Source organism: Periplaneta americana, chromosome 4, assembly GCF_040183065.1.
Source record: "Periplaneta americana isolate PAMFEO1 chromosome 4, P.americana_PAMFEO1_priV1, whole genome shotgun sequence".
Classification (NCBI taxonomy): domain Eukaryota; kingdom Metazoa; phylum Arthropoda; class Insecta; order Blattodea; family Blattidae; genus Periplaneta; species Periplaneta americana.
This window is the reverse complement of record NC_091120.1, coordinates 64,722,671-64,747,273: the sequence shown is the minus strand read 5'-3', so window position 1 is coordinate 64,747,273 and position 24,603 is coordinate 64,722,671. Positions and strand designations below refer to the sequence as shown.

Genomic DNA, 24,603 nt, shown 5'->3' with positions numbered 1-24,603 from the left:
ACAAAACAAATATACAACCTATAACTACTGTACAACATTTCATGAAAATCTAATAGATAGAAGAAAACTTATTGTTCTCTAAATGCATCCCCCGTAAGTGTAGTTCCCCTTGTACCAATGTAATCAGTTTGTATACAAAACAAATACGCTACCCGAAACTATTGCATAAAGTTGTATGAAAATCCGTTACATTGGAGAAAGTTAATGATTTTCTCTAGATGCAACACATAAGGGTTAGTTTCCCTCATAAAAACGTTATCAAAGTTTGTATAAAAGACAAATATACTACATGTAACTACTGTACAAAGTTCCATGAATATCTATTAAATAGGAGAAAAGTTATTGATTTTCTCTAAACGCACCCTTTATAGCGGGTAGTTTCGTTTATACAAACGTAATCAGAGTTTGTACACAAAACAAATATACTACCTGTAACTACTGTACAAAGTTACATGATAATCTGTTAAATAGGAGAAAAGAAATTAATTACATCCAGCTAAATGTAATGTTTTGAACCATTGCGTGTCGCCGACCTTGGCAGAAGGTGTGTAAGCAGAAAACGCTGCCGCCCGTCGCGGGGACCGACTGCAAGACAGCGGCTGCGGTCGGTCTGCCGTCGGGGTCAGCGCTCATGTGTAAAGCAACCGGCGTTTTCCATTTAAATACATTACCGACTGCATCCCCGCGACAAGCCGCTAAGGTCAACTGCTTTTTTGCAGTCGACCGTGGCGGCAAAAAGTCGCTCGTGTATAAGGACCCTTAGAGTTTGGATTCGCTCCCGGTGGCCAGCCCTGCCATACAATAATAACGTTAAAAATGGAAGGAGCAAAAAACCTTGAAAATATTATTGATTTAGCTGCGTGGGACGAAATCTAGAAAGAGTGAGAGAGACAGAGAGAGAATGGAGACAGGTAGCGGAAGAAAAAGAAACCACTATTCGTCGCTTACTACATGGTTGTTTATATAAAAAATAGATGAAGCTAGTAATTCTCCTCCATAGTTTGCAGCTGCAACAGCCTGCAGTCAGCAGAATGGGTCGTAATGCCAGACCGCTTGCTAACATTACAGAACTCCACAATCACAAAAGAAAGAGAAATCTTAAACCTTCAGATATATACTGTAAGTTCAATTCCATGTCTGGTTCAGCACAGTCTCGTATCAACGTGTTTTAGTCTGTTGCTTCGTTTCTAAGAACGCTTTATCAACTCTTGCATGTTTCAACCGTGATGCTATCAGCAAACGACAATCTCTCGGTTGTAGAGAGATCAGCTTTCAATCTCCGGCAGTTACAATGAGATATACTGTATAATGGAAGAGCAGCTGTTCATTCATGTTTTAGCCATTGAGAAGGGGGTGGTATCTGTACAGGTGGCAGCCAGTGAAGCGTATCGGTACGCGACAGTTACTAGAAATCAAGCGCTGTTGCAACACTTTATTTGAAAAACAGAATATTCAATATTCTATTCTTCGCATATGGTTTGAAACTAAGTTTTGTGCTCGTGTTAATTCAAATGTAAACAAGCTGTTAACATGTAACGTCCTTGGTGATATGAAAATGAATGTCGTGTAACACCGAATGGACGCGGTAAAGTCACACATACACAATCGGCTAAACTCATTAAAAATTTGAATAAATATTTTAAGAAGGGAGTATTTTCATTTATTTTAACGCAAATAAAGGTTTAAAATTAATAAAAGTATGGTTTGATTCGGATATTCTTTCTCTTAACACTGCTAAAACTACAGTTATTCCTTTTCAATTAACTACTAAATCTTATAAATTGCTTAATTCTCCCCTAAACAAACTACACAATTTTGGTTGTTTCACAATTTGTTGTAATTGTTGCTGGCATTAATACAGTAACGTTAATATATTTTCTTAATTTTCATTCTGTTAGGAAGTATGGTTTAATTTTTGGAGGGTAATTTCTCGGACAGCAAAATATTTTTATTTTACGAAATAAAAGTATTCATTTAACAGTCGATTCGTATTAAAAATACGTCATCAATTTTTATTTCACCGGTTCATATAAAAAGTTTCTTCATAAATTTATATTTTAAGAGTACCAAGTACTGACTTTCCTTAAGAATATATACTTCACCTATTGACCTTATACGTAAATACACAACGTAAATTCTCAAGAAATGAAGAAATTCATAACGTCAATGCAAGACATGAAATAATGATTTTCATTAAACACCAGCTCTCTTAATGTCATTCCGGAAGGATGTATACAGAGAATCAATAAAAGATTTCATTACCTACCCTTATTAATACAATTATTAACATACAATAAAATCCATTTTAAATCCTCTCTAAAAAGTATCAATTAAATTATGACTTATTAAATGAAAAATTTTAATGTATTTAGGTATATCATGGGATGTAGTGGTTTTGTCTGTCTGTCTGTCTGTCTATTTATTTATTTATTTATTTGTTTACTTATTTATTTATTTGTTTATTTATTCAGTCATTTATTTATTTATTTATTTATTTATTTATTTATTTATTTATTTAATATTTAAAAGTGCACATATCCAATGCTACTTCAAAAATAGAACAATATCACTGAAATACTACTAAGTTATTTAGAATAAATAAATGAATAAATAAATAACTTCAGTGTGTTTTTATTTAAATTGTGGAGTTAATTTACCTGATTGACTAAATTCGATGTCGTTTCCATCATCTTCTGAATTCAATATCAACACAGTGAAGTTGTTATTTATTGATTTTGAATAACTTAGTAATTCTTCAATAAAATATAAATTCTAAAAGAGTGCAATAAAGAATGATGATACCAAAATAATAATTAAAACTGTTTCCCTGACTGACGTGAACAGAGCATATACTGTAAATTTTAGTTAATATTATCTATAAAAAGTATATAGGCTTATCTAACTTGAATTCCAGAATGTAACACACAGATTTTCTATGACATTTTTGATCGCAGAAATGAATAACATTAACTTTATTTCTGAAGACTAAATTCTCAAAATGTCATTAAAATTAGTCAGATAACAAAATAATATTACAAAACCCAATTAGTCCACATTCTATATTTGAATACTCGCCACATGACCAGAGAATCCTGTAAATATGTATTTATTTATGTATTTGTGTATTTCTTCATTAATTTATTTATATATTTACTATAGTAGTTTCAGAATTCTCACAATAATTATGGAATATGTGTTGAAGAAACCACAAATTTCATGATTTTCCAGTTTCTCTAACCCATTAGTAGAAATATTGCAATGTGCAAATTACAAATGAATGACAGAATTATTTTACTGCGTAATATCCACCTGGAAATTGTACTCTACCCAACGAATATGTAATTACATAGCAAGACCAGATCTTTAATAGGTTCAGCTTAATTTATGCGAAGTAATTTATTCACGTCGGAAAACAGGTCATAAGCAATATATGCAGTACTACATGTGGCCGGGACAGAAACATTACTCATCATTAACAGAATACACCTGTTCGGAAGGCATTCTATTCACTGCAAGCCAGAGAGTGAGCTGCAGAACAATGCTCGGTGTAGGAAAGCAGTCATGTGTGCATGTCGGAATGAAGCCAAAATTATGAAGCCCACTTTGCAATAAAATTAGTAAAGAAATTAGTGTCAAGAAGTTGGTACATACTTTCCCAATATTCGATTTACGTGTTTCATAACAATTAAGTTCCCTTTCATTGTCTGGCTGCGAATAGTATTATTAATTACAGTTTATTTTCAATTACTTTTCGAAAGACATAATACCTCATAAATTAAATAATTTGATACTCACTTGCATATAGATTTCAAAGAGGCATATGACTCGGTTAAGAGAGAAGTTTTATACAGGGTATTTAAAAAACACGGGGCATAATTTCAGGTATGTATTTCCCACATGTAGACAATCAAAATAGTTCATTATAACATGTGTCCGGAAATGCTTTATTTCCGAGTTATGGCCTTCACAACATTGAAATTCACCGGAATGTTTTTCTTTCCGCAGGTCGTTGCCGTCAAAGGAGACATTAAGAGGGCACTCTGACAGTTCATTCCGAGGCGAAGGTTACATTCAGTGTTGTGTAGGCGTTAGACTGTGCGACATATATTCAAATCAAGAGCTGGCAGAGATACACTTCATGTACGGTAAGGCGGACGGCAATGCTGCGCTGGCTCGTCGTTTGTACCAGGAGAGGTACCCACAGCAACAATGTCCAGACCGGAAGACATTTGTACGTCTCCATTACCGTCTGTGCGAGTATGGAAAATTTTACTCTCGTGGTTTGGGAAGGGGACGACCAAGATCTACAACTCCAGAAGTACAGGAGGAGATTCTGGAGGCTGTGAACATGACTCCTTGTATCAGCACACGAAGGGTAGTGTTGCAAGTCAATAATAATAATAATAAAAATAATAATAATAATAATAATGTTTTATTTTTGCTGGCAAAATTAAGGCCATAAGGCCTTCTCTTCCACTCAACCAGTCTTAATCAATACAATACATAAATTTAAATTACAAATATTTACACTACACTTAAAAGGTTCTCCAGCAATATTCTTCACTACACATTTATTTAAATTTAGATAAATCTATAAGGTAAACTAGTAACTTAATTTATGAGCTAATTTAATTCAATGAATTATAATTAATTTAATATTTGAGATAGCTAGTAAAATGATGAAAAATGTCAAGTCAATGGTCCTCATACGACTGTCTGGAGACTGTATCCTTATCATTTGCAACGTGTACAGGCCCTGTCACCAGCAGATTACCCTCCACGAGTTAGGTTCCGTCAGTGGTTCTTGCAGCAGTGTGGTGTAAATCCGAACTTTCCTGCCTTAGTATTATTTACAGATGAAGCACAGTTCACACGAGATGGCATAACAAATTTCCACAATCAGCATGTATGGGCGTATGAAAACCCACGTGCAACTGTTCCATCTCATCACCAGGTGCGGTTCTCCCTCAACATGTGGGCCGGTATCATTGGTGATCGATTAGTTGGACCCCATGTACTTGTAAAGAGACTTACGGAGCAGGCGTACACAAACTTCCTGGAAAACACCATACCTCACGTTTTAAAAGACACGCCACTGATCAATCGTCAACACATTCACTTCTTGTATGATGGCGCTCCTGCACACTTCAGTCGTACGGCTCGCCGGTACTTGGATCGAAGGTTTCCTGATCGATGGATAGGTAGAGGTGGCCCAATTGCTTGGCCTCCACGCTCACCTGATCTGAACCCTCTCGATTTCTACTTGTGGGGCTATTTAAAATCATTGGTTTATTCGTCTCCGGTGCCTGATTTGGAATCCCTTCGGAATCGAATTGTGGCATGTTCTGAGGACATACGCAATACCCCTGGAGTTTGGGATCGTGTTCACAGGTCAATGAGACATCGATGTGAGGTCTGTATTCAAGTAGGAGGTGGACAATTTGATCATCTTCTGTAATGACAACGACCTGCGGAAAGAAAAACGTTCCGGTGAATTTCAATGTTATGAAATGAAGCATTTCCGGACACATATTGTAATGAACTATTTTGATTGTCTACATGTGGGAAATACATACCTGAAATTATGCCCCGTATTTTTGAAACACCCTGTATAATATATTTTATTAAATTTGATATTCCCAAGAAGCTAGTGCGATTAATTAAAATCGTGTCACAGTAAAACAGCTGAGTCCGTATAAGCTAGTTTCTGTCTGACGCTTTTCCAATTATTCACTGTGGGCTAAAACAAGGAGATGCACTATCACCTTTACATTTTAACTTTGCTTTAGAATATGCCATTAGGAAGGACCAGGAAAACAGAGGGTTTACATCAGCTGCTTGTTTATGCGGATGACGTGAATATGTTAGGGGAAAATCCACAAACTATTAGGGAAAACATGGAAATTTTACTTAAAGCAAGTAAAGAGATAGGTTTGGAAGTAAACGCTGAAAAGACAAAGCATATGATTATGTCTCGTGACCAGAACATAATACGAAATGGAAATATAAAAATTGGAACTTTATCCTTTGAAGAGGTGGAAAATTCAAGTATCTCGGAGCAACAGTAACAAATTTAAGTGATACTCAGGATGAAATTAAACGCAGAATAAATACGGGAAATGCATGTTATTATTCGGTTGAGAAGCTTTTATCAACCAGTCTGCTCGCAAAGAAGCTTAAAGTTAGAATTTATAAAACAGTTATATTACCGGTTGTTCAGTATGGTTGTCAAACTTGGACTCTCACTTTGAGAGAGGAACATAAGTTAAGAATGTTCGAGAATAAGTTGCTTAGGAAAATATTTGGGGCTAATAAAAACGACGTTACAGGAGAATGGAGAATGTTACACAACGTAGAACTACAGGCATTGTATTCTTCACCTAACATAATTAGGAAAGTGACATCCAGTTGTTTGAGATGGACATGGCATGTAGCACGTATGGGTGAATTCAGAAACGCATGTAGAGTGTTAGTTGGGATAACTGAGGGGGAAAAGACCTTTGTGGAGGCCGAGACGCAGATGGGAGGATAATATGAAAATGGATTTGAGTGAGCGATATGATGCTAGGGACTGAATGAATCTTGTTCAGGATAGGGACCAATGGCAGGCTTATGTGAGTGCGGCAATGAACGTCAGGGTTCTCTAAAAGCTATTTGTAAGCAAATAATCTAAACAGAAGTACGGTGAAATTTCATTCGTTGGCTGACTAGGACAAACAAGGTTCAGTCAATGGTCGGCTGATACAAACAATGCTCAGTCATTAGCCAGTCGGTTCCGTGTCGGAAGTTGGTTATTAGAGCGGGGGAAAACTCGCATTTCTTGCTCGGATCTTCTCCTGAAATGCGAATAGTAGGATACTTATTTTACACAACAAAATTTCTGGATTGTGTCCTTGAGTAAAATGCCTAGTCAGTGAGCATCTGTTGCCTGTGGTGCTGAGATTGGTACCACCTACTAAACACACGTCACGTGTGACCAATCTGTCAATCACAGTTGTAAGACACTTGCACTTGATGTTCCCCTTACTTATTTCACACGCCAAAAACGTTGGTTTTGGTTATAAATTTTCTCAGTAGTATCTTAATGCTATACTGTCGTTTCAGTTTAATTTTAAATTCTTAAAAACAATAACAACTTTGATGTCCTTACCTTTGGTTATGGATGTTTTCCCGTTGCTTGCATGATGCTGAATATTGTATTATATGAACATTCTATAACGTGTTGATCCTCATAACAAAGAGTCCCATCATGTGTTCGTTTGAAAGTGTTTCAGATCCAGATCAGATCTAAATACGAAGTTTATGAAGGTAGTACCATGCAGAAGAGGAAGAAGAAGGAGAAGAGAAGAAGAAGATGTAGTAGTCACAAAACTCACCCATCTGTAAGCAAATGTATAATAAACGTTTCACCTGTCTACATATTAAAAAATAATTACATTTTTCTAGCGAAGTTATTTAAAAAAAATGGTCTTTTGGTAGGTGGCCTGCTTAGGGTCTGTTTAAAAATACTACAGAAATGAAACTATCGAATAATTGGACTGTTCAAAATTATCGAAGTGTTCGATATTGAACACAATCGAATGGATTCAGTGTTTACGAATCTCGTTAGAAAAGAATATCGAATGAAAATGATCGAATAGACGAGCCGTGGCGAAAATGTGACTCACGAGCACGTTGTGGCTCCCAATGATAGCTGTGCATTTCCCTTGCTTCCTACCTCCCACAACCTCACCCTCTCACTCCGTTCCATTTGTATTTGTCTCTGACCTGCGAGTGGCGTATCGTCGCAATGTCTCTCTCAAAACCATGTACCTCTGCAAAAACGAAATGTATGTAGGATGGGAGGACGCATTTTTTTGCTGCCAATATGATGAGAATATTAAATGTGTAATTTGTTCACAAGTATTACAAAGGAAACGGTTGTGTAACATAAAACAGCATTATAAGTTACTACATGTTACTGATGAAACATTAAAAGGTTAAGTGTTGTTGTTGTTATTATTATTATTATTATTATTATTATTATTATTATCATCATCATCATCATCATCATCATCTCTCTACGTCGATCTTTTTTTTAGCATATGTACGAATAATGCGGTTAGATCTTCAATTCAAACTCACAGATTTCCAACATGATGTCAAATGAAAGCTAGATGTAAGGACTTGACAAATATTCAACCTTTCAAATCTTTGCAAAAAAATAAATATCCGAAGCTTTATTCTTTCGTTTGCTCTGTTGAAGCCATGTTCGCTACACCTTACGTTTGTGAAAAATTTATTTTAAACAATGAAAATAGTAAAAACCAAATTTAGATCACGACTGACAGACAAATACCTTCGTGATCAACTACGCAACTACGACTGGCAGTAAGTGACATAATTCCTGATTTTGAAACTCTGTTGCAGAGACATTCTGAAGACAGTTCATTTTAGGTTGTGATAATTTGTCCTATGTTTTCTTATTCATTTCTTTCTTCGTTACGCGTACTAAACATTAGTTTGTAGTCTTGTACTGTATAAAATTATATTTAAGTGCTTGACGTAAGGAAAATTAAAATACGTTAATAAGTTAGACAGTTGCTTCACTTCCCCTTCGGGTGTCCGCCTCTCTCCATAGGTGCTATGTGCGTTGCAGGTTACACAGTGGCTCGGCGCACGATCGCATTTTCGCCACGGCTGGAATAGACTATTTGGCAGTTACATTCTACTGCCGAATAACAATCGATAGTCCAATTTATTCAGCAATATCCACCATGTTCGAGCTTAGGCCTCGTTGACTTTCCAATAAGCTGCTCTTACTACCCCACCACCCAAAACGACCATGCCAATTTTATCTTGCGACTGTTTCACCCTCCACGCACTTTGCTACACACAAATAAAATAAAACACTGTCCCCTTACTGCTTGCTTGGTGAGAGCTTCGTAATTGAAACTCTAGCAAGTTTCAAATTCAAGGGAGGAAAAAAGACAACACAAAAACAAAACAAACACAAGAAACTTCATAGAAACATTTGTATTTATAAATAAATAAATAAATAACATAGCTAAATAACACTACATCAATTACAAAATGAGTCTGTCTTTTATAACATTATTCTAATACAATTCCAACAAAACATGTAACAACAATATTGGGCATTATTCAAACACCAACTTAGACTATGAAGAAACTACTTATTGAAGAGAATATAAAACATAAAAAGCCTCAGGGTTCTCTTTGGTAATTTGAGACGAGCGGTCCCCCCTCCACGTCTGTATGATTCTCTGACAGTATCTCGAAACTCTTTATTACTTCAGGTTGCGATTTATGGAAGCCATTATCAGCATTACCTTACACGAAGTCACAAAGAGGAAGTTGATAAATGAGAGCGTGGAGGAGGAAGAGAACTATCTCGTTCGCTACTCTGAACAAACAGAAAATCATTATTACCCTTTATTAAAGGTTATCTTTTATCCTTCCCCCAACACTCGCTAGTTATCTATACTCTATAATCTAAACAGACAGTTAAATACTTGGATATTAATTATCGCAAAATATACAGCATGCGTCTGGATAATTTCGTTTCACGTTGTATTTTGTGCACATAAATTAGTTCTGTGAAATATTATATTTCGACGATGTTTTGTTTTATTTCTGGACCGCTTTAACCATATAACAAAATGGGAAGTTTCCAACGTTTCCAGAACTCCTTATTGGCTCTACTGTTCTCCAACCAGGAGATCAACCGTGAAAGGAATGTGCTTACTATTGCGCCATCTATTGGAGCGAAGTAGATAGATAATATTACCGTTATAACGTCAGTTTAAAAACCATGCGCTCTCCTGCATATGTTATTTCCTGTATTTAGAGATTAAAAGACCAGGAGATTAACAGTGATCTAATTTTGTAACTAGGGTAGTATCAACAAGTGTGTATCAATTTTATTGTTTGTGCTGTGAGATCTAGCCAATACAGATACGAGTACCCATGTGTGTGACCTTATGACATCAACATTCATTCACAGCATTACCCCGCTTTGTCTCAGTCCCCAAAGACTTTCTCGTGATTGGAGTACAGTATTTACATGTACAGTAGTGGCAAAAAAACCGGATCGACGTAATAATCAAAGTCCCCGAAATGAGCCACTGCGCATGCCACGCCCGCATTCACAAGAAAGCGAGTAAACTATTGAAATTGTTGTAGTTTCGACTGCTGACGTAGCCCATTTCGAAAGCCATTAGAAAATAAGCTAGTAAATTTCATGTTCTGGGAATAATAAGTTAATTGAGTAGTAAAATATCGCTGCAATCGAAAAGTATTGGGAATAAATTTGAATATGGAACAAAAAAAGAGTTTCCTCCCCAGGCAGGATTCCAACCACGAAAGTCTATAGTGCTCTGGGGTAAACAAGGCTCTAAAATCAGCTACAAGGGTCGATCCGGTTTTTTTGCCACTACTGTAGACTAGTTTCTGAAAGTGCCAAATATACCGCTATGATTATAAGAATTACCAAAGTACAATATAAGTTCCACAAAATATTAAAATAATAGTAATTTGTGGTACAAGAGAGTAAAGTAGCATTTTACTCATGCGTGGAAAGTACAGGGCCCGAAACGTAGGCGAGAGTGATAATTTCCACGAGAAAATAAAATCTATTCTTTCTCGCCTTGAATATAATAAAATTACTGGTATTTACACCAATGTATGTAAGACAATTTAAATTGTAGGCCTACTCTTAGTAAAGTATTTATTGTGAAGATTTATTAAATAAATAAATGTTTGTAGTTCCATTAGAGCCTCCTTCCATCTTCTCAAAACATACTACGCCTCATCACACTAATGCCATCTGTACACCACTCACAATACTAGGGGCTGCAAGACAATAAACATTTTTTAAAATAGCTTAAAGGATAACCTTCTTAGCAATTCACTTTAATTATATTGGCATAACAGTCACTGACTATATGGTAACTTCTTTCTTTAGACATTCATCCTGATAGCGCTGTATTTTCAAAATTGTCTCTCAATAATCTCTTCCTATTATCTAACATTATTTGAAATATATTAACATTCTATGCATTTTAGTTTAATTCTGCTACACAGTTTGTATTTCATCGTTTAATTAATAGTTTATAGTAGTTTACTGTTTAATTCATAAGTAACTCTTGTATACACGTAACTTTTATCTAAATCAAATTGTTGTATTCTTACAGCCTTACAGCCTTAATTCTGCCAGCAAAAATAATAATACTAATAATAATTATTATTATTATTATTATTATTATTATTATTATTATACGCTGCACAATAACATTTAATTTACATATATTTTTCATTTAGAGCTTTAAAAATGTCTCAAAAATGTGTTTTATATAAATGGCACGTGTAACAAATATTAAAGAAAATTTCAGAAATTTCCTGAAAAATTGGAAGTTTTATCTAGAACCTGAAAAAAACGTTCCCGTTATCAGAAAAAATTTGAATTAAGAAAATTTATATTTTAATCGCTAATCCGGCGCGTACAACGGGTGAACATTTACACAAAGCTCCTGGGAAAAATTTACGTCAGATATGTCATTCCTACCGCTCTTAACAAGATTTGAATCTGTAAACATCCGATAAAATAACCAAGTATCGTATTCTCCTAAACAGAAACCTACTACATAAAACTAATTTAAATCAGCCACACTCATTGCCACTACACATGATATGTATTCATTGAATTCCTTACAGGCCTGTACATTAGAGCTGATGTACAATATAATTATTATTAAGTTAATAAATCAGATTACAGTTTAAAATTTTAATAATAATAATAATGCGCAATGAATGGCGAAAAACTAAAATTTAGGAAATAGTAACTGTTTTGGCAGAGTCCCTTAAAACCTCAAAATAAAAATGTAAAGGGAAAATAGCCCAGTTTGTCAAGTTCAAGATATCAAATAACTCTGACAACTAAATAACGAAAAAACGGATCCAATAGATACTTCAGAAGTCAGAAATATTTGAGCATAATGGATCTATTTATTCCTGAATATGCAATTAATAATAATAATTATTTTTCACAGAGAAAGGGAGATATCTGCCTGACAGACCAGGTGACCATTCAGATTCAGATTAAAAGCATACAAGAATTTAATTAAATTAACATGAAAACTGTACTAATTTGGAAACTAATATTACCAACTATAAATATTACTATGAAACTTTGATACAATCACATTAATATATAGAATACAAATGAATATTTAGTATAAGTATAGAGTTCTTAAGAATTTGTAGACGAATAATTTGTATATCATGCTGCAGTACACCTAGAGATTTAAAATAATTATTAGTATATTTAAAACAACTTCCCGGGCTTCGAAAAGAAGACCCTTTACCTCCCATGCATGTATAGGTATATTTTAACTCTCACTGAAGTGAGGGATGATGGACGGTAAACTGCCTCCTTTTCGTCGCTCACTTTTTTTACCCGTTGTATACTATAGTTCTGAAACGCTGGAATTTCCCATTGTACCCATGGACAAAACAGTAAAACCACAAATACATTAAATAGGTACTGTAAAGTAATTCTTCCTTAAAAGAAAAATTGCAGTCTCTTTATGAGCTACGAAAATATATTTACTTTCTCTTCTTCATTCAAAATCCATTTTTTACCATCGTCATTTGTGTACGTAACTGAATTCTCTATGATGTGAGACTTTCAGAGTAACTTGGTTATGATGTAACTTTCAGGTGTTTCATATGAAATTGGAATTAATTTAATTATAAAAGTTTTAACAATATTTTATCTCAATGACACATACGTGAAGGTCGAATCCCATAAATAACGTTCATGGTATGACATTCTTTACATAAATTGTATTGATTTTGGTTAAAATGAAAATATGTAGATACATTTGTGGGACAGAAAAACGTGCACTGTAAGTAATGTACACAGAGAAACGGTTACACATGTCGTAAGGTGAAGATCTTTCCAAACTTCCATTATGGGCGTGAAAATTTAATTTAAAAATTCAACTTAAATTAAGTGAAATGAAGACGGTTTCTAAATTGGTAGCACACTTAAAATTACTATAAAAGAATAATTAAACACGTGTAAAGACATTAACAATGCAATTAGTAACAAATACTGTCACACATAAATTAGACACATGAGACTAAAGAGAAAGCCTGAATTAAAACGAACTCTTTTACGAAAGTGATTTTTTGATGACAATTAGCAGGATATTTAGAAAGGGCAAAATTAGGAACAAAGCGATTAGACAAAAAGTTGAATGTTAAAAATTCGAATGTGTATTTTATAAAATTTAAAAAATATAATAAGTGTGGTTTCATGTTATGAAGGGCAAACAGCAAGCTCTAAGAAGGTACTTCAATCGATTTTATCCAAACTCACTTGAATGCAAGGAATAGTAGGAATTATTAAGAGAAGGAATTAGAAGAAGAGAGTTATGAAGTAGAAAAAAATGGAGAGAAAAAAGAAAAGTATAGTTTGAAAACAAAAACATTCCCAAGATATTGAAAAGGCTCTATGCATTCGTATGTATAACAGGATTAAATATTGGCACCGAAACCAGTATAATCCTGAAATAAATATAAAAAATATTAATTGGGAGGAATAAGTCATGAATGCAAGACACTTGACCACCACTGGATAGGTTCATATGAAAAATGAAGACTCGAATATCATAAAAGACGTCGGAAGAATCAATAATTAAGTTTAGAGGCGGAAGACCTTTTTAGTAAACTATAATCAGTAACACTGTTGATACTTATTATTAAAGTCGTTGATGTTGATGACTATGATGATAACGATGAATAATAATAATAATAATAATAATAATAATAATAATAGTAGTGAGTAAAAAAATTAAAATCTCTATTGAAAGTTTCAAATAAAACTTCAGCTTATCACAACAATGAAATTTGCCAACCTTCCAGAATTAAGGAATGGATTTACCTCCAAAGAAATAGGTAATACAGTAAAACCTCGTTAATCCGGACCCCGATAAGCCGTACTTCCCTTAATCCGGACAGACAAAAAAACAACAAAAAACCGATGAGTTTGGAAAAATTAAATACAACGTAATAATAAAGGTGTTTTGTTGCTATAAATGGACTTTTAATGCACTCTGTAGTATTCTTTTATGTTATTTCAGTTAATCCGGACTTTCGTTAAACCGGTCAACTTATCCCCTAATTATTCCGGATTAACGAGGTTTTACTGTAATTAATAATATATCTTGTAAAATGCCAACATCTTTTGCAATGAGTAGTCTAATTTCTCGGATTAATTATGCCAAGACAGCCTAACAACTGAAAAGGGTAATTTGACACAAAGTCCTTTTTGCAGTTTAGAAAAATATATAAATTATCTATCACTTTTCGCTGTAATTGAATTGCTATGAAATTGTTGGGTTTGACAGCCCTATGTCGACATTTAATATCTTCAAAGTTCTGGAACACAAGGTTACGGAATTTGAATATTTAAATAAGTACAGGGTTAAGCGTTAACTTCACTACTATGCTGAAACACCAAAAAGGTAGACCATAATGGTAATTTATGTTTTATACAGTCCAAATTTTTACCTACGCAACAGCGTACCAATAACGACCATCGCTCCCCTCGCGGAATATGGAACGAAGTTAATACAATAATAATTACAAAAGTTCTATTCATGACGATTACTAGAAATATTCTCTACTTGCATCTAAATATAATACGTATCTCAATAAAAAGTTCCAAATTATAGGTAAGTGTATCTAATAATTCTGTCTTTCAAATTTTTCTAATATGTAGGAATTCAACTAACATACTTCACACTTCAAATTCCTCAAAAATAAAAACCACATGACTTGATATCGGGAGAAGATTTATAATTCTTGTTTCTCTTCTATTAGTATCCAAGATCATTTTCTTTCGTGTCTTTGTTGTTTTAAGTCTGTTTTAGACAAGCCATTGTTTCAATTTATTTACAATAGTCCAGTTGGCAATGACGATATCGGAGAACTTCCTTTGAAATATTCAATAAATCAATTAAAGACTGTGATCACAAAATGCGTTCAGTCCATTCTTATGAAAGGATTGAGCAAGTTTTTTACCCACCGGTCTACGGACTGAGCAAGTTTTCAAGTGACATGCACAATAACATAAACTTTTAGACAAAGATTGGCGTTGTTTTAGAAGAAAAGAAGCTTAAAGTACCGTATATAGAGATCTCAAAAAATCATACATATCTCTAAATCATAAAAAAGGCCGAATGGACTGAGTGAGTTTTAGGGATCAGACTCTTCAAGTTGCTGTAAATAAATAACCTACTTGTTTTTTGAAAGTCATCTTCTTCTTGTAATTGTGACACCCGTGTGATTGTCGTCATTTGATCAACTTGTTTTTCTTAATGACAACAAATATTGTTCACATAAACTTGAAGAGTGAAGTGTCATAATAAAGGGTCTATACAGATTTTCTTTACAAGTATAATCCATATACTTTTATTATCGGAATATAGCCTATTCTGCAATTTTCCCGGGCAAGTAGTAGGTTTCCAACTTTCCAACGCTATGCGGTCTGCTTGCAAGTTATTGCTTAGCTTAGGGTTGCCAACCTTCCCGTATTTCCCGGGATCTCTCATATTTGTTACTAAGTTTTAATAGTCTCCCGTATTTTTCTTCTCTTTGAGCATTTTTCTCCCTTATTTTTGCATACTGCACAAATCTTTATTCTAAACACTTAATTTTAACGTGAATGATGATTTATAAGGTAAATTTTGTTGTTCAAGAGATGCCTTAAAATATGCAGTCTTTTTAGAAAGTAGCCTAATGCTTGCCAAAAATTGGTTTTAGTGCTCACCTGTTTAAAATCAAACCATATTAACATTATAAATTTGAAGAAAAAAGCTTTGGTGGGCGGAAAAAGGCACATAAGTAAAAAAAAAATGAATTTTTCAGGAGAGACTTTTTTTAATTTACTCTTAACTAAATATAAGTATAATAATGAAATTCATTTATGTTGGTTAAAGTAAGACACCTTTCAATTTAACATACAAGAAATTTTATTATTTAAAAAATGAGAAAAAATACCTGTCTTCTGTGATTAGGTACAACAGAAAAATCTAATTTTTTTACTTATGTGCCTCTTCCCCCCGACCAAAGAAATAATAACGGCGAGTTTTATTTTAAGCATACAAGGAGGATGTTCCATCTCATAACAATAATTGGATAGATGTTCTCAACAGGAGCACGACACACCTAATCCAACCAGAGAGCAATCGAGCAGTCGACTTCAGCTATCACGCGAAACAAAATCTGTCTCAAAATACTCTTAATTCAAGCACAGCTGCCGCAGTGCAGAATTAAGATGTTTAGTAATTGAACTGAATAATTTATCAATTTTCTATGTGAAATTTTGTCTATTCCTTAGCCTCCCGTATTTTCTTCAAAAAAATTTGGCAACCCTAGCTTAGCTTAAAAACGTCAGTATGTTAAACAGCACCGTGAAATATTTTACTTACAAGCTTCGTCTTACGGTTAACTGAACGCCACAACAAAGCGTTAAATTTAAAGGCACAATAAAATTTAGCACAACCAAAGACCACAAGTACTTAAAGACGACGATATAGATAGCTTAAATCGATATGTGACAGTCCCAATGCATTCGACTTGAATTTCTTGTGCACCGGTCGTTTATCACTTCACACCAGAGTAGCGTGTTAGGAGGAAAGCCAAAACGGTCTGGCACAGTCTGTGAGATAGGGAATCCGAAACGTGATAATTTCCTGTATAGAACATAAAAGCTCGCGCTTTTCTTCTCCTGCCACCGGAATACAGCGGCCGTAGATATGGACAGCCACGCTGTATTTCACGGGACTAAGAAGTGGCTGCGAGAAATATACCACACGTATAAATACTACAAACCAGTTGATAAGCGAACCTGTACCCACAATGCTTCCCATAAAGCTGCATTTGTACCTCTCCCTTTAACCCTCCCCTAAAGAAATTCATAAACATGTATTCTTCGAGCTCTAGAGCATTCGAGAGTCCTTTATTATTGTAAAACATAAAATCAGTACAAAAGGTACCACGGCGTGCCTTGGTTTATGTACGTATGAAAGTACTTCCAACATTATAAATTACAACGCGTTGTTTCATTACAAAGTCTGAGGCATAGAGAATAACAAGCCAAGCAATTCATCATGCTCTACGAAAGGACTTTTCTGGATTACAGTACGCTCCTAAAGCTAGTAACCCACAGTTCAGTGAACTTCCAGCAATACACACTTCAATTTCAGTAACTAACTTATATAAATTACATAAAAAAGTAGTATAAGCATGTATACATATCATGTGTATGTATACAGGGTGTTTCCGAGGTGGTTTTACAAACTTTCAGGGATGATGGCGAAGGGCACATGTATCAATTTGAGATATGGAACCCTGGTCCGGGAATGACCGAGTCGAAAGTTACAAGCAAAAATAGTTGTGTGGAAATGAATTAATTTTATTCCTCTGTACACCTTATTTATGTGTAGGCTATTTATCTGTACATCTTACACATACAGCTCGACCAAGTCAAGTCTGCGAGTGAGGATAACAGGATGGAATGTAGAGAAATGTAGAGGCAAAACACAGTTGCCACATAGGACACTTGACGCTCAGATTTCAACTTGTGCACATCGTTTAAAATACACTACGGAGCGCACGCATTTGTTGTCCTTGTCTCCCAGCCTCCCCCCTCGTGCAACTTTCTCCACGCTTGCCAATCAGAACGCCAAACCTCAATGTCAAGCAGAATTAGAAGTACAGTCTATTTCAAAGCGTCTTAAATTGTTACCGCTCTATGAACTGAAGCGCAGTAGGAAAACTTTGCTGTCATATGAGACTGTACTGGTCTCCTCTCGTTACCGCCTCCTTTCACTACAGAACTGCCTCCAACTTCCCCTCTCAGCTCGCAGACTTAACTTGGTCGAGCTGTACTGCATTCATCTGACGTTGTTTACGTTGTCTACTTACAGTATTCCATTCAGTGCGCTGTCTGAGGGTTGGGGACAGGAACCTACACTAAAGCAATGCAGATAGCGTAATGTGCAACGGACATGGTCGGTCCTGATATATACGTCTATAGACAGCAGTGTATGTGTACAAGTTGCAGTGTCCAGTCCATCAGTCCTAGTGAAATGGAGGAGTACACGAGAGTGGAATATGCAAACCTGATTTTCGAATACGAATGAGCCAATGGGAACAGTAGACAAGCTCACAGATTGTTTCGGGCCTAGTACCCACGTAGGAGACATCCGGCCCATACCATCTTTCCACGACTGTTCCAAAGGTTAAGGGACGGAGGGCACGTGGTGCCAAATTACAATTCCATTTCCACACAACTATTTTTGCCTAAACTTTCGACTCAGCCATTTCCGGACCATGGTTCCTGATCTCAAATTGATACATGTGCCCTTCCCCATCATCCCTGAAAGTTTGTAACACCACCTCGGAAACACTCTGTATACAGAGTGAACCGTAAGTAATGTGATTCATTCAGGGGATTATTCTTTAAGATATTTCAAACAAAAAAGTTTAATACAATTTTGCTCGTTTTTGCTACCTTTTCGAGATGAACATTGTTTTATATGAAACATTTCATAGCATGTTATGAGAAAACCTTTGATTTCATTCCCAATATGTTCAGTCAATAATTTAAGAGAACAGCGTATTATGATAATAAATGATTAAAATAATTTTAATTTGTTCTTTATATGTGCACAAATTTGATACGAAGAAATGTTCTGTAAAAGAATTTTACAATGTTTCATTTGTTGCCATCAAATTTCTGCACATTTAAACGGCAATACTAAAATTATTTCAATATTGTATTACCATAATAGAGCGCTCTCTTAAATTGACTGAGCATTTTGAGAATTCAATCGGCTGCTAACGAAGTCGCTCCAAATCAGGGGTGGTAAGAAAGAAACGATAACTGAAGTCGCTCCCGCGCGGAAATTATTTACCTTCTTAAGGCGTCCTACACTGTTTATGAACTCGCTCCAACCCCCTTCCCCTCGAAGGTCGTGGGTTACGTATTACAAAATTACGTAGATGAAAACAATACTTTCCCTCCAGAAATGTGGACACAGTTCTCAGAAAGCTCCGTCCGTACCACAAATAACTGCGAAGAGTTCCATGTTAAGTTGAATAGACTCTATAAGCCGCACCCACATACTTTTCAGTTAATTGAAGAACTTTCAAAGTGACACGCACCTTCTAATCAGATAAAAAAACGAAAAAGCAGAGTAATAAAGCCCGCGAAAAAGAGACATTTATCTTGCATAAAATGGTGGAATATAAAACACATTCAATAACAAGATACGACTCTGTTAGAAGCGTTACTTTCAAACTTTTGCCTTTTTAGATTTTACCATACCCCCTTTTTTTTTTGACGAAGTAACTCTGCGCCAAGTAAACTTCTCTATCAAACATTTTTAAGTGTAAATAAAATGGGAAAGAAAATATTTATACCTGGACGGGAGCGAGCCCATGTCATCATTGGGGATGGGTTCATGTATAAAAGGGGTACTTAGGACTGACTTCATGAAATCCCATTCAATCAATAGCTTTCCCAAAACACGCTATGAAATGTTTCATGTAAAACAATTTTTATCTCGAAAAGGAAGCAAAAACGAGCAAAATTATATTTAACTTTCTTGTTTGAAATATCTCAAAGAATTAAGGAAATTACGGTTCACGCTGTATATGTATGTATGCATGCATGTATTGTAATTGTGTGTGTATGTATGTAATGTATTGTATTGCACTGCATGTGCAGCCTTAGACACAAAATGCATACTCGTATGTATACATGTATTGTAATTGTGTGTATGTATGTAATGTATTGCACTGCATTGCATGTACAACCTTAGACACAAAAAATGACCGCTGTCCTGCAGCATGAATTTGTCTAAGTCCACTTCGGGCAGCACCTGGTTCACACGACTAGGGAAAGGATGTTTATTTTGCACCTAATTTACTCCCTGAATGTATCTTCGTTATAGATTATTCATAAGACTTGACCTATAAACACATAGAAAAAGTAACAAATAAACAAAACAAAGGAAAAACAGAGCGAAGTCGTGCATAAGAAATTCCTTCACTTGTGAACCTACGCTCTCACGGAACCAATCGAAGCTTTCCGAAGGGGACTTAGCTTATGGTAGCAGGTCATTTTTTGTCTAAGACTGTACGTATTGTATTGTATTATGTATTGCATTGTATTATATTTATTGTATTGTCTAGTTTGTATGTATTGTATATATACATGTATTTGTATGCATATATGCATGCATATACGAAGTTGTAGAGGAAAAGTTTACACTCCATAATTTGAAGACATATCACGTCAAATATTGAGTCTAGTGTGGAACTGAGGCTTACCGTTGCTTATTTTGAATAGTTTCAAGCTTATAAAATACTTGTTTATATACTGTACATTCGAATAAAGCAAGATTGAAGAGATCTGAGTAACTCGCATTGCATAAATTATCAATTTAGAGGTTAAAATCCACTGTGTAATATATTTATGCTGTATGTTGCTATTCTCTCTCAAAATTTCTTTCCAGTAATTTTTTATAATTTACTTGGAATACGATACAACTTCCTTCAAAATCCTTCTCTAGCACCACTGCACGTCGTTATATACCGTCAGTACTCAAGTGTAAAGAACAGAAGAGTCTTCAAAGACGTTGTTAATAAGTAATTTGAATATCTGACACAATATTAATGCTACGCATGATAACAGAGCATGCTATTAACGAAAAACTACAAAGTAAATTAGTATAAAGGCACTACATGTAGAACTAATATTGTTAGAGAGACAACACAATAATTCTATAGTGATAACCAAGAAAAACAGATACATTATGAAATCAGGTTATCACAAGGATAGCACATGGTCATTGTTCCTGCAATAAGTCCTATGTGCAAAATATAAAATTGTTGAGTAGGAAGAAAAACATATTTTTTCATTCTATGGCAGTAGTACATAGGAGACTGTGAATTCTTAAATTTTCGAAAGAAAGAAATATAATTAGATATATGAGATTTTATTATTTGCTGTATCACTATTTAAGTTATTTAATAGAGCAAAAATCTGAAATTCGATAAATATGTCACAAAAGAGTTATTGCAGGAACAACGACGATATATTAATAATTACATGGAAGGAAAATAGCAATATAAACATTTCTGAAAAAACCGACTGTCAAAAATACAGAGGAGAAAGCTTCAGGAGTGAAAATCATATTAGAGAAGAACAGAAGAAAATGTGAAAGAAGAAAATAGTGCTTTTTCTGTAAATCGTCCTGTTGAAATTTCACTAACGACAGAAAATCGAGCGATAAGCAGCTGACTTAATTTAAATTCTGTGAAATATCACACAAGTCAGGAATATAGCCAAACAAAATTTGTATTACCGATTTATGATGATATTGATATTATTCGTAGTAGGGTAGGGTAAAGTAGTACTGTGATACGAGTAATATTGTGATAGTTCTTTTTGAGAATTTATTACAATTTTACTGAGCGAGAGAAGGACCGGTTTTGTACAGCAACTTGTCCACAAACATTCCCTTAATACGTTGACGCAAAAAAAAAAAAAAAAAAGACCGATCTTCTCCTCGCTCAGTAAAATTGTAATAAAATCTCAAAAATAACTATCACAATATTACTCGTATCACAGTATTACCAACCTTTACTCTATACTGACTACGGGAATTTCAGTAAGAGAAAGTGTATTAATACAGTCTTGTTTTCAGAGTAAGGGGAAATGCAGCGAGGGGAAATTCGACGATAACAAAAATTACCATTCCTACGTCGGTAATGAAATCTTGGACAATCTATAATCTCTGCAATCAGCGTAACGTAAAAGGACACTTAATTGTTCTAAGAGTTCGAAGTAGTAAAAGATAAATACTCGTATACAAACCTAAGCTACTAGCGAGTTTTTAGCTCAAATACGCCATAAATAAAATGTATTGCAGAAAATCGTAATATATTTTTGCCGACATGCGGACCATAGATTGACCAACCCTATTGTGTACTCTGAATTTCTACTACGAAATAAGGATGATTTACCTTATGTAGTAGATGAGAGTTCCTATAGTGTAAACAAGTCTTTATGATGTAAATAAACGCACACTGAAGACTTCTCACAGGCCACCCAAACGAACAGAAAACATTCGCAACGTGAAGAAATCACTACAGAGTTCTTTTCTTTTCTGTTTCTTGACAGCTATTCACACACACACTCGAGTTCTTAAAGAAGAAGCTTATGTTTCTTGCTCGTTTCCTTCACGTGTCTCCGGTAATCCCCAGGGCCGTCTTGAGGACAACTTCTGTCGCTTCTGTAACAGCACACCTGAAACAAGGAAGGGAACACATCCATTAGCCATTATACAGCCTAGAGGCAGAAGGTTAAATTCGTTCGTAAATTACTGTGGAGTTCAATATTTTGAAGTAAAAATCATAGCTACATATTATTTCATAAAGTATAGGAATAAAAGGAGACAATTGTAAATAAGAGAGAAAGTTTGATAATGAAAAAAATTATTATACCAATGCTACTGATGATAATAACAAAATAATTTCGTCAGTACTGCTGTTGATAAAGGTAATAATAATAAAATAATTATATTTATATTGCTGGTGATAATAGTATAATGATAAAACAATTTACCAATATTGTTGGTGATAATGGTAATAATAATGAAATAATTTTGCCAATGCGACCGATGATAATGGTAATAACATAATTTATTATACTAGTGTTGCTAGTGATAATGGTAATAATGATAAAATAATTATATTAATACTACTGGCGATATTGGTAATAAAATAATTATACTAATATTGCTGGTAATAATGATAATGATACAATAATTATACTGATACCGTTGGTAAAAAGCTAATAATGATGATCCAAAAATTATACTGATACTATTGATGATAATGGTAATAATGATCAACAGTAATCTCACTAGAGGTTTTGATTTATCTAGAGAAAATCAAAACTCGAGTGGGATTTAATTGATTATTACACGATTAGAAGAAAGTATATAAAGATTAGAAGTAATGAAGTACTCCAATACAATAAAATATTAATTGACTTACGAAAATACAACTGTCTTCAAATGTATTATTGTACCATCTCAACATTACAAATATTACGCTAGATGCATGCTAGATGGCAGTAGTGAGTTATGATTACTAGCAATGCCTTCTCGTCGAGAAGTTCTCGATCATATCACGATGGCTGGTGTTACTAGTCAAGAAGGCTTTGTTGATTCAGTTTCATTTTTATTAAAACAGTTGCATTCCACTTCAATTATCCTAATCCCAGTAATCAACGTCACTTGACAGATGATTTTCAATAAATCTTAATATTAAACAATCTCTGATACGTGACTATCCATAATATCATATAGCAGAAGCTATAGCATAACCTAAATAATATGCACAAGTGTTAGAAAAGTTTTAATTAACGACGATGACATAAAAAATAAACATGAATAATTTTAAAAGGAATAATTATTGAATGTACAATTTTCAAATTTGAATGTGGTTCGTGGTTCAATTGATGTTATATTGCACGTGTGCGTAATAGGAGTGGAACTCGTTGATGTAGGCCTACATGGTGTATTCAACTTATTCAGGATTTCCGAATGGTGCTCTTCATTTATTTGTAAATAGAATTTCAGAAGATGCATAGGTATGATCAGCGATTTTTATTAATTCTTGTTCTTGAATGCCAATGCGAGTCATATTTGAAACTGCTGTGCATCGACTGGAGTGGTTTGTAATTTCCTATTTTTTTTTTTTTACGTCAGGACCAGCGCAGTTTCAAATGTTGGCAAACAAAGAAACAAATGCTAGGGACGCGATAAAATTAAACAAATGCTAGGGACGCAATAAAATTAAACAAATGCTAGGGACGCGATAAAATTGTGCGATAAGCAGCCATGATTGGTTGAAATACGTCCTTTCGTACCGTTTTATTGGTCAAAAGTAGTATGACGTAGTAAAAGTGTAATAGTCAATATAATTATACTGTTACTGCTGGTGATAATAGCAATAATGATAAAATAATTATGCTAATGCTGCTAGTAATAATGGTAAAATAATTTTGCCAATGCTACTGATGAAAATGCTAATGATAAAATAATTTTACTAATATTGTTTGTGATAATGATAATGATACAATAATTATACTGATACTATTGGTAATAATGCTAATAATGTTACAATAATTATACTGATACTACTGATGATAATGGTAATAATGATCAATATAATTTTACTATTACTGCTGGTGATAATAGTAATAACGATAAAATAATTTTGCCAATGCTACTGATAAGAATGGTAATGATAAAAAAATTATACTAATATTGCTGGTAATAGTAGTAATGATACAAGAATTATACTGATACTGTTGGTAATAATGATACGATAATTATACTGATACTACTGATGAGAACGATAATGATGATCAATATAATTATACTATTACTTCTGGTGATAGCAATAACGATAAAATAATTATGCTAATGCTGTTGATGATAATGGTAATAA

At 34.3% G+C, this 24,603-nt stretch overlaps 1 protein-coding gene across 1 annotated transcript in view; it reads right to left on the bottom strand.

Moving 5' to 3' along the window:
* Nucleotides 1-21,635: 21,635 nt before the first annotated feature.
* The window catches only part of LOC138697846 (uncharacterized), a 144,965-nt gene continuing 141,997 nt past the window's right edge, over nucleotides 21,636-24,603 (bottom strand). Inside the window, exon 4 of the mRNA XM_069823409.1 lies at nucleotides 21,636-22,390. Coding sequence (XP_069679510.1) covers nucleotides 22,324-22,390 — 67 coding nt within the window. The 3' untranslated portion in view covers nucleotides 21,636-22,323. The remainder of the gene's footprint in view (nucleotides 22,391-24,603) is intronic.